Source organism: Thalassophryne amazonica, chromosome 4 (genome assembly GCF_902500255.1).
Source record: "Thalassophryne amazonica chromosome 4, fThaAma1.1, whole genome shotgun sequence".
Taxonomy (NCBI): domain Eukaryota; kingdom Metazoa; phylum Chordata; class Actinopteri; order Batrachoidiformes; family Batrachoididae; genus Thalassophryne; species Thalassophryne amazonica.
Genome location: NC_047106.1, coordinates 59959314 through 59973760, shown reverse-complemented (window position 1 = coordinate 59973760; position 14447 = coordinate 59959314). Strand labels below are relative to the sequence as shown.

The window sequence follows — 14447 nt, the reverse complement described above, 5'->3', positions numbered from 1 at the left end:
TGTCTGTGTGTGAGGGAATGAGAGACTCTTCACTCTCATACCGTATTTGAGCAAACTTTGGAAACATGAAGGCTTTCAACTGTAAAATAAAGCCTATAAATGAATTTCTGGAGCTATACAAGCAGAAGCAGCTCGTTTTATGTGAAGACTTTGACAGTTTTTTCCCGCTACAGCGCTGCTCGGCTCTCTGTCTGCGGGGGAGTGTGTGGCGCGGCGTCGTTGTTCCATTTTCTGGGGAGAACCCTGTGTTATCATGTTTTCTGATTGTCCGCTGCGTGGAGTGTGGCAGGAAAAGCCGAAGACGCTTTCTCGCGAGGTGCGAGAAGAATTTGAACGTTTTAAACCAGACAGACAACGATTTAGAGCTATTACTTGTCCGATTTTACACTTGTCCCAGACAATCGGACAAGCGTTAATGTTGATGGTAGGACTTTGACAACATTAATTAAAAAAAAACTGTCGGTGCTGTTACTGTTCTTTTTATTTTTCTCTCACTCTCTGCCCCTCACCTCACTGCTCTGGGAGACGCGCAGACAGCCTGAGCCTGACTAGATCCAACCGTCAGGCTTCATATCACTGCCTGACTTCTCATACTGAGACGTTACGACTGCTTACACAATAATAAACAAACATTTAACTTACCCAGACACTGAGCTCTCCCCTTCCTCGTTGATGACTTCGATATGCTTTCGTTTGAGATGCTGCATCATTACCGTCGTACTCCCGTGCGAGGTCCGACTTGCAAATGTTGCAGTTAACAAGCGTCTTTGCATTGTTTAACGTAAAGTGCTCCCACACTTTTGAAGTCTTAACTTTCTTTTGTATACTTGCATCTGCCATATTCTAACTGTGTAGTTCTATAAAACAGTGTCTGATCTGCTTTGTGCACTGGTCGCTACTGGCGTCAGAAGCGGCCAGCAGCTTCTGACGTCATAATCGCTCAACACAACGCATCAATGACGCAATGTATTGCCAACGACTGTTGTCATCAGATTTTATCGATTTTATCGATTCGTTCTTGCAGCCCTAGATATGGCAACTTCTTTGTTGCATGAACACCAAATATGCTCTTTTGCTTTACGACTGCTGATAAAGAGTGTGTGAAAAGTGACAGTTTTAAAGTTCTCCATTGTGTCTCTGGCAATTTTCCTGGATTATGCTTTTTTCTGGATTAATTTGTTCCTCAACAAGCTCAAGATATACAATTTCCTTCATGAACTGCTGGTCATTTGAGCAACTTTTTAGATTTCTGACTCCATCTTCATCAATTCATCATCATCAATTTTATTTATATAGCGCCAAATCACAACAAACAGTTGCCCCAAGGCGCTTTATATTGTAAGGCAAGGCCATACAATAATTACGTAAAAAACATCTTGTGAAGTTGATCACATTTGTGGACTTTTCTGCCAAACATATTTGATTCCTGATTGAAATATAGTCTGTGTGCTTACAGCAAAAACTATTAAAATATGACAAGAGAGAAAGGAGTGAGTACAAGTAAATCACAACCTTTTGCAAGGTCCGATTTATTTAGCAGGTGCACGTCAGACTGCGGTCCCGTGGTTTAAATGGTTTAAAAAAAAGGTTGGTCTTTTAATAAAGGAATTACAGTCCTGCTTTCCTCAACTTGGCTAATGTCAGCACTGAACTTTAATTTTGTGCTTCTGTTACTGGGCACGTCCAGACTGATCTGTCCGGTATATGTGAGGGGTCACCGCTGTAATGCACGTATTGTTAGACATTCACCTCCTAAAGTCTGTAGCAGGTATGATGTGGAAATGTTTGCCCAGCACATGACGACATAAATAAACATGTAACTCACCTTCGGTACCTCGCGTTCCACAGCGCTGTGCAAACAGCGAATCAAGTCCCTTTCACCCGGCTGCGCTGTGTGCTGGCAATGTCGATCAGCTGACAAATGTATAATCCACCTCTGATTTAAATAAATCCCATGTGAAGCGCCGTCCCACAACAATAATCCAGCTACAGTTGTGTTAAGATGCGTATCAAGTAAAATGAAAACAAAAAAGTTTAAAAAAGAAAAAAGAGAGTCCACTGGCTGCATGTGGGACGTTGGTGGACGTGCTAGCAGCAGTTATGGAATAACTATATGGAATAAAATATGGAATAAAATCTAGCAATGCAAGTGTATACTGATCAAACACTGAAAGGGATTTTTCACAGGACTGTACAACAGCAGGTGATCATTGACAGTTGTCAGCCTGTTTGTGCGCTCTCTGGATGGGCAGCTCCTGTGCTCGCGCACGCAAAGTGGCTGGTACAGCATTTATGAACACATATACACACAGCTGAGCGAACATTTCGGCCACACACTCGCACACTGCTTTGATCACCTGTTCTGCACACGCGGCTTGTTCAGCCATTGGGAACACACATACGCAGCTGAGTGGACACACACACACTCATCACTCAGATCACCTGTTCTACGCAGGTACATGTGCGTACTCCGTCATGTGAGACATCCACTGATGAGAGGTCAGTTTAGCAGTGGGAAAGTGAGGACAAGCAGAGATTTTATTGCGTGGGTGAGTGAGTGGGTGAGTGACAGCTCCAATGTTGGTGCCGTCTGACAGCAGTCTGTGTCATCTGACTGTTGTCTGAAATATGGTTGGGTTGCATCCTGCAGGTGTGCACGAGGCAGTCCAGATGCATTTGGACATGGCTGACCACACCTCTTTTCTTCCCCTTTTGTCGGATTATGGCAGTATTTGCCATGTCAGGAATGGTTCCTCCACATTCTTGCTATGTGTGACGGGGGCTTTAATTTTAATGTCTCTCATGGAACAGGTTTGGATGGCAGCTGGAGCTCAGATCTTCTATTCATACAGTGTGGGTGCGGGTACTTTAACTGTGCTTGGCAGCTACAATACCTACAACAACAACTGCTACAAGTAAGTGTGTATTAATGTCTTATGGAGCTAAAAGTAACAAAAAACCACTACTGGAATAAAAAATATTGCTGTAAGCAGCGACCATCCCAAGCCAAGTAGGCTGTGAACACTTGGACCCAGTGATGCACAATTCCTGAATTGTGGTACATTGGACTGTAAATCATAGCAGCAACAGCAGCTCCCAGCATAAGTCCATGGAGAACTGAGACTTGGAAATTTGCACATGGGTCACACTGTGGCATGAGACTGAACCCTGAACTGCCAAATGAATGACTTCAAGAAATGAGATTTTTAGATTTCCAAAGTAGTATCATCACAACACAAGCAGAGATTGAACAATGAATGTCTTGCATATGGAAAAAACAAAAGAAAAAAGTTCCCACTCAGCCAGTTAGGGCCTCTAAATTTCTGTATGAGCATACTAAAATCTGAGGATTTGGATGATTGAGAAATGTGAAAACTGAAGATAGAAGATTTGGATTTATCAATCAATCAATCAGTTTTATTTATATAACGCCAAATCACAACAAACAGTTGCCCCAAGGCGCTTTATATTGTAAGGCAAGGCCATACAATAATTACGTAAAAACCCCAACAGTCAAAACGACCCCCTGTGAGCAAGGACTTGGCGACAGTGGGAAGGAAAAACTCCCTTTTAACAGGAAGAAACCTCCAGCAGAACCAGGCTCAGGGAGAGGCAGTCTTCTGCTGGGACTGGTTGGGGCTGAGGGAGAGAACCAGGAAAAAGACATGCTGTGGAGGGGAGCAGAGATCAATCACTAATGATTAAATGCAGAGTGGTGCATACAGAGCAAAAATGAGAAAGAAACACTCAGTGCATCATGGGAACACCCCAGCAGTCTAGCCCTAACTATAAGCTTTAGCAAAAAGGAAAGTTTTAAGCCCAATCTTAAAAGTAGAGAGGGTGTCTGTCTCCCTGATCTGAATTGGGAGCTGGTTCCACAGGAGAGAAGCCTGAAAGCTGAAGGCTCTGCCTCCCATTCTACTCTTAAAAACCCTAGGAACTACAAGTAAGCCTGCAGTCTGAGAGCGAAGCGCTCTATTGGGGTGATATGGTACTATGAGGTCCCTAAGATAAGATGGGACCTGATTATTCAAAACCTTATAAGTAAGAAGAAGAATTTTAAATTCTATTCTAGAATTAACAGGAAGCCAATGAAGAGAGGCCAATATGGGTGAGATATGCTCTCTCCTTCTAGTCCCCGTCAGTACTCTAGCTGCAGCATTTTGAATTAACTGAAGGCTTTTCAGGGAACTTTTAGGACAACCTGATAATAATGAATTACAATAGTCCAGCCTAGAGGAAATAAATGCATGAATTAGTTTTTCAGCATCACTCTGAGACAAGACCTTTCTAATTTTAGAGATATTGCGTAAATGCAAAAAAGCAGTCCTACATATTTGTTTAATATGCGCTTTGAATGACATATCCTGATCAAAAATGACTCCAAGATTTCTCACAGTATTACTAGAGGTCAGGGTAATGCCATCCAGAGTAAGGATCTGGTTAGACACCATGTTTCTAAGATTTGTGGGGCAAAGTACAATAACTTCAGTTTTATCTGAGTTTAAAAGCAGGAAATTAGAGGTCATCCATGTCTTTATGTCTGTAAGACAATCCTGCAGTTTAGCTAATTGGTGTGTGTCCTCTGGCTTCATGGATAGATAAAGCTGGGTATCATCTGCGTAACAATGAAAATTTAAGCAATGCCGTCTAATAATACTGCCTAAGGGAAGCATGTATAAAGTGAATAAAATTGGTCCTAGCACAGAACCTTGTGGAACTCCATAATTAACCTTAGTCTATGAAGAAGATTCCCCATTTACATGAACAAATTGTAATCTATTAGATAAATATGATTCAAACCACCGCAGCGCAGTGCCTTTAATACCTATGGCATGCTCTAATCTCTGTAATAAAATTGTACGGTCAACAGTATCAAAAGCAGCACTGAGGTCTAACAGAACAAGCACAGAGATGAGTCCACTGTCTGAGGCCATAAGAAGATCATTTGTAACCTTCACTAATGCTGTTTCTGTACTATGATGAATTCTAAAACCTGACTGAAACTCTTCAAATAGACCATTCCTCTGCAGATCAATCAATCAATCAATTTTTTTATATAGCGCCAAATCACAACAAACAGTTGCCCCAAGGCGCTTTATATTGTAAGGCAAGGCCATACAATAATTATGTAAAACCCCAACGGTCAAAACGACCCCCTGTGAGCAAGCACTTGGCTACAGTGGGAAGGAAAAACTCCCTTTTAACAGGAAGAAACCTCCAGCAGAACCAGGCTCAGGGAGGGGCAGTCTTCTGCTGGGACTGGTTGGGGCTGAAGGAGAGAACCAGGAAAAAGACATGCTGTGGAGGGGAGCAGAGATCGATCACTAATGATTAAATGCAGAGTGGTGCATACAGAGCAAAAAGAGAAAGAAACAGTGCATCATGGGAACCCCCCAGCAGTCTACGTCTATAGCAGCATATAGCAGATGATCAGTTAGCTGTTTTACAACTACCCTTTCAAGAATTTTTGAGAGAAAAGGAAGGTTGGAGATTGGCCTATAATTAGCTAAGATAGCTGGGTCAAGTGATGGCTTTTTAAGTAATGGTTTAATTACTGCCACCTTAAAAGCCTGTGGTACATAGCCAACTAATAAAGATAGATTGATCATATTTAAGATCGAAGCATTAAATAATGGTAGGGCTTCCTTGAGCAGCCTGGTAGGAATGGGGTCTAATAGACATGTTGATGGTTTGGATGAAGTAACTAATGAAAATAACTCAGACAGAACAATCTGAGAGAAAGAGTCTAACCAAATACCGGCATCACTGAAAGCAGCCAAAGATAACGATACATCTTTGGGATGGTTATGAGTAATTTTTTCTCTAATAGTTAAAATTTTATTATCAAAGAAAGTCATGAAGTCATTACTAGTTAAAGTTAAAGGAATACTCGGCTCAGTAGAGCTCTGACTCTTTGTCAGCCTGGCTACAGTGCTGAAAAGAAACCTGGGGTTGTTCTTATTTTCTTCAATTAGATCTTCTAAATTAGTGAGACGCCATTTCCTCTCCAACTTACGGGTTATCTGCTTTAAGCTGCGAGTTTGTGAGTTATACCACGGAGTCAGGCACTTCTGATTTAAAGCTCTCTTTTTCAGAGGAGCTACAGCATCCAAAGATGTCTTCAATGAGGATGTAAAACTATTGACGAGATACTCTATCTCACTTACAGAGTTTAGGTAGCTACTCTGCACTGTGTTGGTATATGGCATTAGAGAACATAAAGAAGGAATCATATCCTTAAACCTAGTTACAGCGCTTTCTGAAAGACTTCTAGTGTAATGAAACTTATTCCCCACTGCTGGGTAGTCCATCAGAGTAAATGTAAATGTTATTAAGAAATGATCAGACAGAAGGGAGTTTTCAGGGAATACTGTTAAGTCTTCAATTTCCATACCATAAGTCAGAACAAGATCTAAGATATGATTAAAGTGGTGGGTGGACTCATTTACATTTTGAGCAAAGCCAATTGAGTCTAATAATAAATTAAATGCAGTGTTGAGGCTGTCATTCTCAGCATCTGTGTGGATGTTAAAATCGCCCACTATAATTATCATATCTGAGCTAAGCACTAAGTCAGACAAAAGATCTGAAAATTCACAGAGAAACTCACAGTAACGACCAGGTGGACGATAGATAATAACAAATAAAACTGGTTTTTGGGACTTCCAATTTGGATGGACAAGACTAAGAGTCAAGCTTTCAAATGAATTAAAGCTCTGTCTGGGTTTTTGATTAATTAATAAGCTGGAATGGAAGATTGCTGCTAATCCTCCGCCTCGGCCCGTGCTACGAGCATTCTGGCAGTTAGTGTGACTCGGGGGTGTTGACTCATTTAAACTAACATATTCATCCTGCTGTAACCAGGTTTCTGTAAGGCAGAATAAATCAATATGTTGATCAATTATTATATCATTTACTAACAGGGACTTAGAAGAGAGAGACCTAATGTTTAGTAGACCACATTTAACTGTTTTAGTCTGTGGTGCAGTTGAAGGTGCTATATTATTTTTTCTTTTTGAATTTTTATGCTTAAATAGATTTTTGCAGGTTATTGGTGGTCTGGGAGCAGGCACCATCTCTACGGGGATGGGGTAATGAGGGGATGGCAGGGGGAGAGAAGCTGCAGAGAGGTGTGTAAGACTACAACTCTAGGATTTAGAGATTATATACTGGAGATTTAGACATTGGAGAAATGTGAACTTGTGAAGGATAACCCCCCCACACACACACACCAAATTACAACAATTAACAGATGAAATAGATGGCAAGGACAATATAATGGCAAGACAAGTCAAAAGGTTTTCTTGCCTAATCCACATTTTAAGAAGGATAGATAGACACAAACAACAGGGTTCCACCACAGCTGCAGTTTACACTACCAATGCAGACAATATCAAGAAGTGCAGAGCACACACTCTGGCCCACACGTCTGAGAGGGGAAGAGAATATGGACGTAATCACATCTTAGCCAGTTGTATGTCATTTAGAGAAACTGTAATATATCTTTAAATTATTAATCACTTTGTGAGAACTCTGCTGTCCAACATGTGGATGCCTCCAGTGGAGAGGTCTGGCCCTCCTTCTTTCATTCTGTGTTGTTGGATTAATAAGTGACACCACAACCGGTTAAGGTCTGCATTGTTTACTGCTGCCAGTCTCTCTCTAATATGACAGAGTAACAAAAAATTACAGTCTGGCATAGAGGGAGTCAGGCACATGACAGCTCCACTGCCATAGCCCAGCAGCAAAAGAGACAGAGTCAGAGAGAAGACTAATATTTAGGGGTTATGCTACACCTAAGCCACATTCCTTGTCCTTCCCAGTACTGCACCCCAAATGCAGGAGAAGAAAGGAAAGAACAGAACACACGCACACACACACACACACACACACACACACACACACACACACACACACACACACACACACACACACACACACACACACACACACACACACACAATATATATATACACACTCAACAAAAATATAAACACAACACTTTTGGTTTTGCTCCCATTTTGTATGAGATGAACTCAAAGATCTAAAACTTTTTCCACATACACAATATCACCATTTCCCTCAAATATTGTTCACAAACCAGTCTAAATCTGTGATAGTGAGCACTTCTCCTTTGCTGAGATAATCCATCCCACCTCACAGGTGTGCCATACTAAGATGCTGATTAGACACCATGATTAGTGCACAGGTGTGCCTTAGACTGTCCACAATAAAAGGCCACTCTGAAAGGTGCAGTTTTGTTTTATTGGGGGGGGATACCAGTCAGTATCTGGTGTGACCACCATTTGCCTCATGCAGTGCAACACATCTCCTTCGCATAGAGTTGATCAGGTTGTCAATTGTGGCCTGTGGAATGTTGGTCCACTCCTCTTCAATGGCTGAGCGAAGTTGCTGGATATTGGCAGGAACTGGTACATGCTGTTGTATACGCCGGTCCAGAGCATCCCAAACATGCTCAATGGGTGACATGTCCGGTGAGTATGCCGGCCATGCAAGAACTGGGACATTTTCAGCTTCCAAGAATTGTGTACAGATCCTTGCAACATGGGGCCGTGCATTATCCTGCTGCAACATGAGGTGATGTTCTTGTATGTATGGCACAACAATGGGCCTCAGGATCTCGTCACGGTATCTCTGTGCATTCAAAATGCCATCAATAAAATGCACCTGTGTTCTTCGTCCATAACAGACGCCTGCCCATACCATAACCCCACCGCCACCATGGGCCACTCGATCCACAACATTGACATCAGAAAACCGCTCACCCACACGCCGCCACACACGCTGTCTGTCATCTGCCCTGGACAGTGTGAACCGGGATTCATCCGTGAAGAGAACACCTCTCCAACATGCCAAACGCCAGCGAATGTGAGCATTTGCCCACTCAAGTCGGTTACGACGATGAACTGGAGTCAGGTCGAGACCCCGATGAGGATGACGAGCATGCAGATGAGCTTCCCTGAGACGGTTTCTGACAGTTTGTGCAGAAATTCCTTGGTTATGCAAACCGATTGTTTCAGCAGCTGTCCGAGTGGCTGGTCTCAGACGATCTTGGAGGTGAACATGCTGGATGTGGAGGTCCTGGGCTGGTGTGGTTACATGTGGTCTGCGGTTGTGAGGCTGGTTGGATGTACTGCCAAATTCTCTGAAACGCCTTTGGAGACGGCTTATGGTAGAGAAATGAACATTCAATACATGAGCAACAGCTCTGGTTGACATTCCTGCTGTCAGCATGCCAAGCTCCCTCAAATCTTGCGACATCTGTGGCATTGTGCTGTGTGATAAAACTGCAACTTTCAGAGTGGCCTTTTATTGTGGACAGTCTAAGGCACACCTGTGCATTAATCATGGTGTCTAATCAGCATCTTGGTATGGCACACCTGTGAGGTGGGATGGATTATCTCAGCAAAGGAGAAGTGCTCACTATCACAGATTTAGACTGGTTTGTGAACAATATTTGAGGGAAATGCTGATATTGTGTATGTGGAAAAAGTTTTAGATCTTTGAGTTCATCTCATACAAAATGGGAGCAAAACCAAAAGTGTTGCGTTAATATTTTTGTTGAGACTATATATATATATATATATATATATATATAAAATTACTAATTAAATTGATTAAATTAATCAGATAACTGAAAAGTTATCTTTGATAAAGATAAAACAATAAACCACCCAAAAATGTATCGGAAGTTACAGATAACCAATAAATTCCAATATTGTCTCTGGTAGATTTGCAACTGCTAATAAAGTAAATTTGAGTTTTAAACACCATAATAGCGTCTAATAATATTAAAAGTAGCAACAGACCCAAACAATGAGCCCACACTTTTGTCTTTGAACATCCTGCTGGAGGCTCTTGTTTATTACAGAGCTTCCAGCAGACAGGCACCCTGAGAGCAGCCATAAAGCCAACTCTCAATCAATTACAACAACAAGACCAAGTATTCATGATATGCACACTCTTAAGGCTATGAAAGTGGGCTATTAGTAAAAAAAGTAGAAAAGGGGGTGTTCACAATAATAGTTGTGTGGCATTCAGTCAGTGAATTTGTCAGTTTTGTGGAACAAACAGCTTTTCTCTTTGAAAGCCTGAGGAAAATGGGACGTTCAAGACATTGTTCAGAAGAACAGCGTAGTTTGATTAAAACGTTGATTGGAGAGGGAAAACTTATACGCAGGTGCAAAAAATTATAGGCTGTTCATCTACAATGATCTCCAATGCTTTAAAATGGACAAAAAAACAGACGCGTGGAAGAAAACAGAAAACAACCATCAAAATGGATAGAAGAATAACCAGAATGGCAAAGTGCTGTGACAGTTAGAAGATGCCTGTGTGAAGGTAATTTATTTGCAAGAATCCCCTGCAAAGTACCTCTGTTAAATAATATACATGTGCAGAAGAGGTTACAATATGCCAAAGAACACATCAACTGGCCTAAAGAGAAATGGAGGAATATTTTGTGGACTGATGAGAGTAAAATTGTTCTTTTTGGGTCCAATGGCCGCAGACAGTTTGTGAGATGACCCCCAAACTCTGAATTCAAGCCACAGTTCACAGTGAAGACAGTGAAGCATGGTGGTGCAAGCATCATGATATGGGTATGTTTCTCCTACTATGGTGTTGGGCTTATATATTGCGTACCAGGTATCATGGATCAGTTTGGATATGTCAAAATACTTGAACAGGTCATGTTGCCTTATGCTGAAGAGGACATGCCCTTGAAATGGGTGTTTCAGCAAGACAATGACCCCAAGCACACTAGTAAATGAGCAAAATCTTGGTTCCAACCCAACAAAATTAATACCTCGCAGATGTGAAGAAATCATGAAAAACTGTGGTTATACAACTAAATGCTAGTTTAGTGATTCACAGGATTGCTAAAAAAGCAGTTTGAACATAATAGTTTTGAGTTTGTAGCGTCAACAGCAGATGCTACTATTATTGTGAACACCCCCTTTTCTACTTTTTTTTTTTTTTACTAATAGCCCAATTTTATAGCCTTAAGAGTGTGCATATCATGAATGCTTGGTCTTGTTGGATTTGTGAGAATCTACTGAATCTACTGGTATGTTGTTTCCCATGTAACAATAAGAAATATACTCAAAACCTGGATTAATCTTTTTAGACACATAGCACTATTATTCTTCTGAACGCTACTGTAAATATATATATATATATACAACCCCTGGCAGTAACTATGGAATCACCGGCCTCAGAGGATGTTCATTCAGTTGTTTCATTTTGTAGAAAAAAAGCAGATCACAGACATGACACAAAACTAAAGTCATTTCAAATGTCAACTTTCTACCTTTAAGAAACACTATAAGAAATCAGGAAAAAAATTTGTGGCAGTCAGTAACGGTTACTTTTTTAGACCAAGCAGAGGGAAAAAAAATATGGACTCACTCAATTCTGAGGAATAAATTATGGAATCACCCTGTAAATTTTCATCCCCAAAACTAACACTTGCATCAAATCAGATCTGCTCGTTAGTCTGCATCTAAAAAGGAGTGATCACACCTTGGAGAGCTGTTGCACCAAGTGGACTGACATGAATCATGGCTTCAACATGAGAGATGTCAATTGAAACAAAGGAGAGGATTATCAAACTCTTAAAAGAGGGGAAATCATCACGCAATGTTGCAAAAGATGTTGGTTGTTCACTGTCAGCTGTGTCTAAACTCTGGACCAAATACAAACAACATGGGAAGGTTGTTAAAGGCAAACATACTGGTAGACCAAGGAAGACATCAAAGCGTCAAGACAGAAAACTTAAAGCAAAACTGTGGATGACTGGATGAAAGTCATATTCAGTGATGAATCTCGAATCTGCATTGGGCAAGGTGATGATGCTGGAACTTTTGTTTGGTGCCGTTCCAATGAGATTTATAAAGATGACTGCCTGAAGAGAACATGTAAATTTCCACAGTCATTGATGATATGGGGCTGCATGTCAGGTAAAGGCACTGGGGAGATGGCTGTCATTACATCATCAATAAATGCACACGTTTACGTTGATATTTTGGACACTTGTCTTATCCCATCAATTGAAAGGATGTTTGGGGATGATGAAATCATTTTTCAAGATGATAATGTATCCAGATATACGAGGTCTGTTAGAAAAGTATCCAACCTTATTATTTTTTTCAAAAACTATATGGATTTGAATCATGTGCGCTTGCATCAGCCAAGCTTGAACCTTCGTGCGCATGCGTGAATTTTTTCACGCCTGTCGGTTGCGTCATTCACCTGTGAGCACGCTTTGAGTGAGCAGTGGTCCAGCCCCCTCGTCGGATTTTTATTGTGAGGAAAATGTCTGAACGATTTGGAGCTTTGCTGCATCAAATTTTTCCAGAAACTGTGAGAGACAGCCAGGTGGAAACCATTCGGAAGATTCAGGCGGCTTTCAGGGACGATTCTATGGGGATCACACAGATTAAGGAGTGTTACAACCACTTTAAAGATGGCGCACAATGGCGGAGGGCGCGCCGCACTCCGAGTGGCGATCGACAGGCTGAAACGACTAGATCATTTCCAAACTGAACGCTGTGTTGATCCTGGACTTCGTCTGACTACTACAGAAATGGCAGAAGAGGTGGACATACCACTTTTTTGGCACATTCCACTGTTACAGGAGTTTTTGTCATGGAAAGAGGAGCAGAGGAATTCGCCACGGAGCCACTAATGGCGCGGGACAAAAGCACCTCCGTGTTTGTCTCACAGGACATGTTATAACATGCCCAGCTCTTGCACCATTTGGAAGATTCAGACGGCTTTTGGTGGCTTTTCAGTCATGTGACTATCCGAGAAATTGTGGACGAGCTGGACATGCCACAACATGTCCTGTGAGGCTTCATCACGACGTTGCTTTTGTCCCGCGCCATTAGCGGCTCCGTCCCGACGCGCAAATTCCTCTGCATGACATTTTCCTCACAATAAAAATCCGACGAGGGCTGGACCACTGCTCACTCAAAGCGTGCTCACAGGCGAATGACGCAACCGACAGGAGTGAAAAAACTCACGCATGCGCACGATGGTTCATGCTTGGCTGATGCAAGCGCACGTGATTCAAATCCATATAGTTTTTTCCAAAAATAAAAAGGTCAGATAGTTTTCTAACAGACCTCGTAGAGCAAAAACTGTGAAAACATTCCTTGCAAAAAGACACATAGGGTCAATGTCATGGCCTGCAAATAGTCCGGATCTTAATCCAATTGAAAATCTGTTATAAAAGCTGTTATAAAAGCCAGAGGTGGTGCAACAAAATACTAGTGATGTGTTGGAGCGTTCTTTTGTTTTTCATGATTCCATAATTTTTTCCCTCTGCTTGGTCTAAAAAAGTAACCATTACTGACTGCCACAATTTTTTTCCTGACTTCTTATAGTGTTTCTTAAAGCCAGAAAGTTGCCATTTGAAATAAAAAAAAAAAAAAAAAAATCAATTTTATTCATATAGCGCCAAATCACAACAAACAGTTGCCCCAAGGCGCTATATATTGTAAGGCAAAAGCCATACAACAACAACTACAGAAAAACCCCAACGGTCAAAACGACCCCCTGTGAGCAAGCACTTGGCAACAGTGGGAAGGAAAAACTCCCTTTTAACAGGAAGAAACCTCCAGCAGAACCAGGCTCAGGGAGGGGCAGTCTTCTGCTGGGACTGGTTGGGGCTGAGGGGAGAGAATCAGGAAAAAGACATGCTGTGGAAGAGAGCAGAGATCAATCACTAATGATTAAATGCAGAGTTGTGCATACAGAGCAAAAAGAGAAAGAAACACTCAGTGCATCATGGGAACCTCCCAGCAGTCTAAGTCTATAGCAGCATAACTAAGGGATGGTTCAGGGTCACCTGTTCCAGCCCTAACTATAAGCTTTAGCAAAACGGAAAGTTTTAAGCCTAATCTTAAAAGTAGAGAGGGTGTCTGTCTCCCTGATCCTAATTGGGAGCTGGTTCCACAGGAGAGGAGCCTGAAAGCTGAAGGCTCTGCCTCCCATTCTACTCTTAAAAACCCTAGGAACTGCAAGTAAGCCTGCAGTCTGAGAGCGAAGCGCTCTATTGGGGTGATATGGTACTATGAGGTCCCTAAGATAAGATGGGACCTGATTATTCAAAACCTTATAAGTAAGAAGAAGAATTTTAAATTCTATTCTAGAATTAACAGTAAGCCAATGAAGAGAGGCCAATATGGGTGAAATATGCTCTCTCCTTCTAGTCCCCGTCAGTACTCTAGCTGCAGCATTTTGAATTAACTGAAGGCTTTTCAGGGAACTTTTAGGACAACCTGATAATAATGAATTACAATAGTCCAGCCTAGAGGAAATAAATGCATGAATTAGTTTTTCAGCATCACTCTGAGACAAGACCTTTCTAATTTTAGAGATATTGCGCAAATGCAAAAAAGCAGTCCTGCATATTTGTT

General features: G+C 41.6%; 1 protein-coding gene across 1 annotated transcript in view; it reads left to right on the top strand.

The window, feature by feature from the left end:
• The window catches only part of LOC117508274 (sodium- and chloride-dependent GABA transporter 2-like), a 527846-nt gene that overhangs the window by 36792 nt on the left and 476607 nt on the right, over nucleotides 1–14447 (top strand). Inside the window, 1 exon segment of the mRNA XM_034167957.1 lies at nucleotides 2812–2915. Within this exon segment, the coding sequence (XP_034023848.1) occupies nucleotides 2812–2915 (104 nt within the window).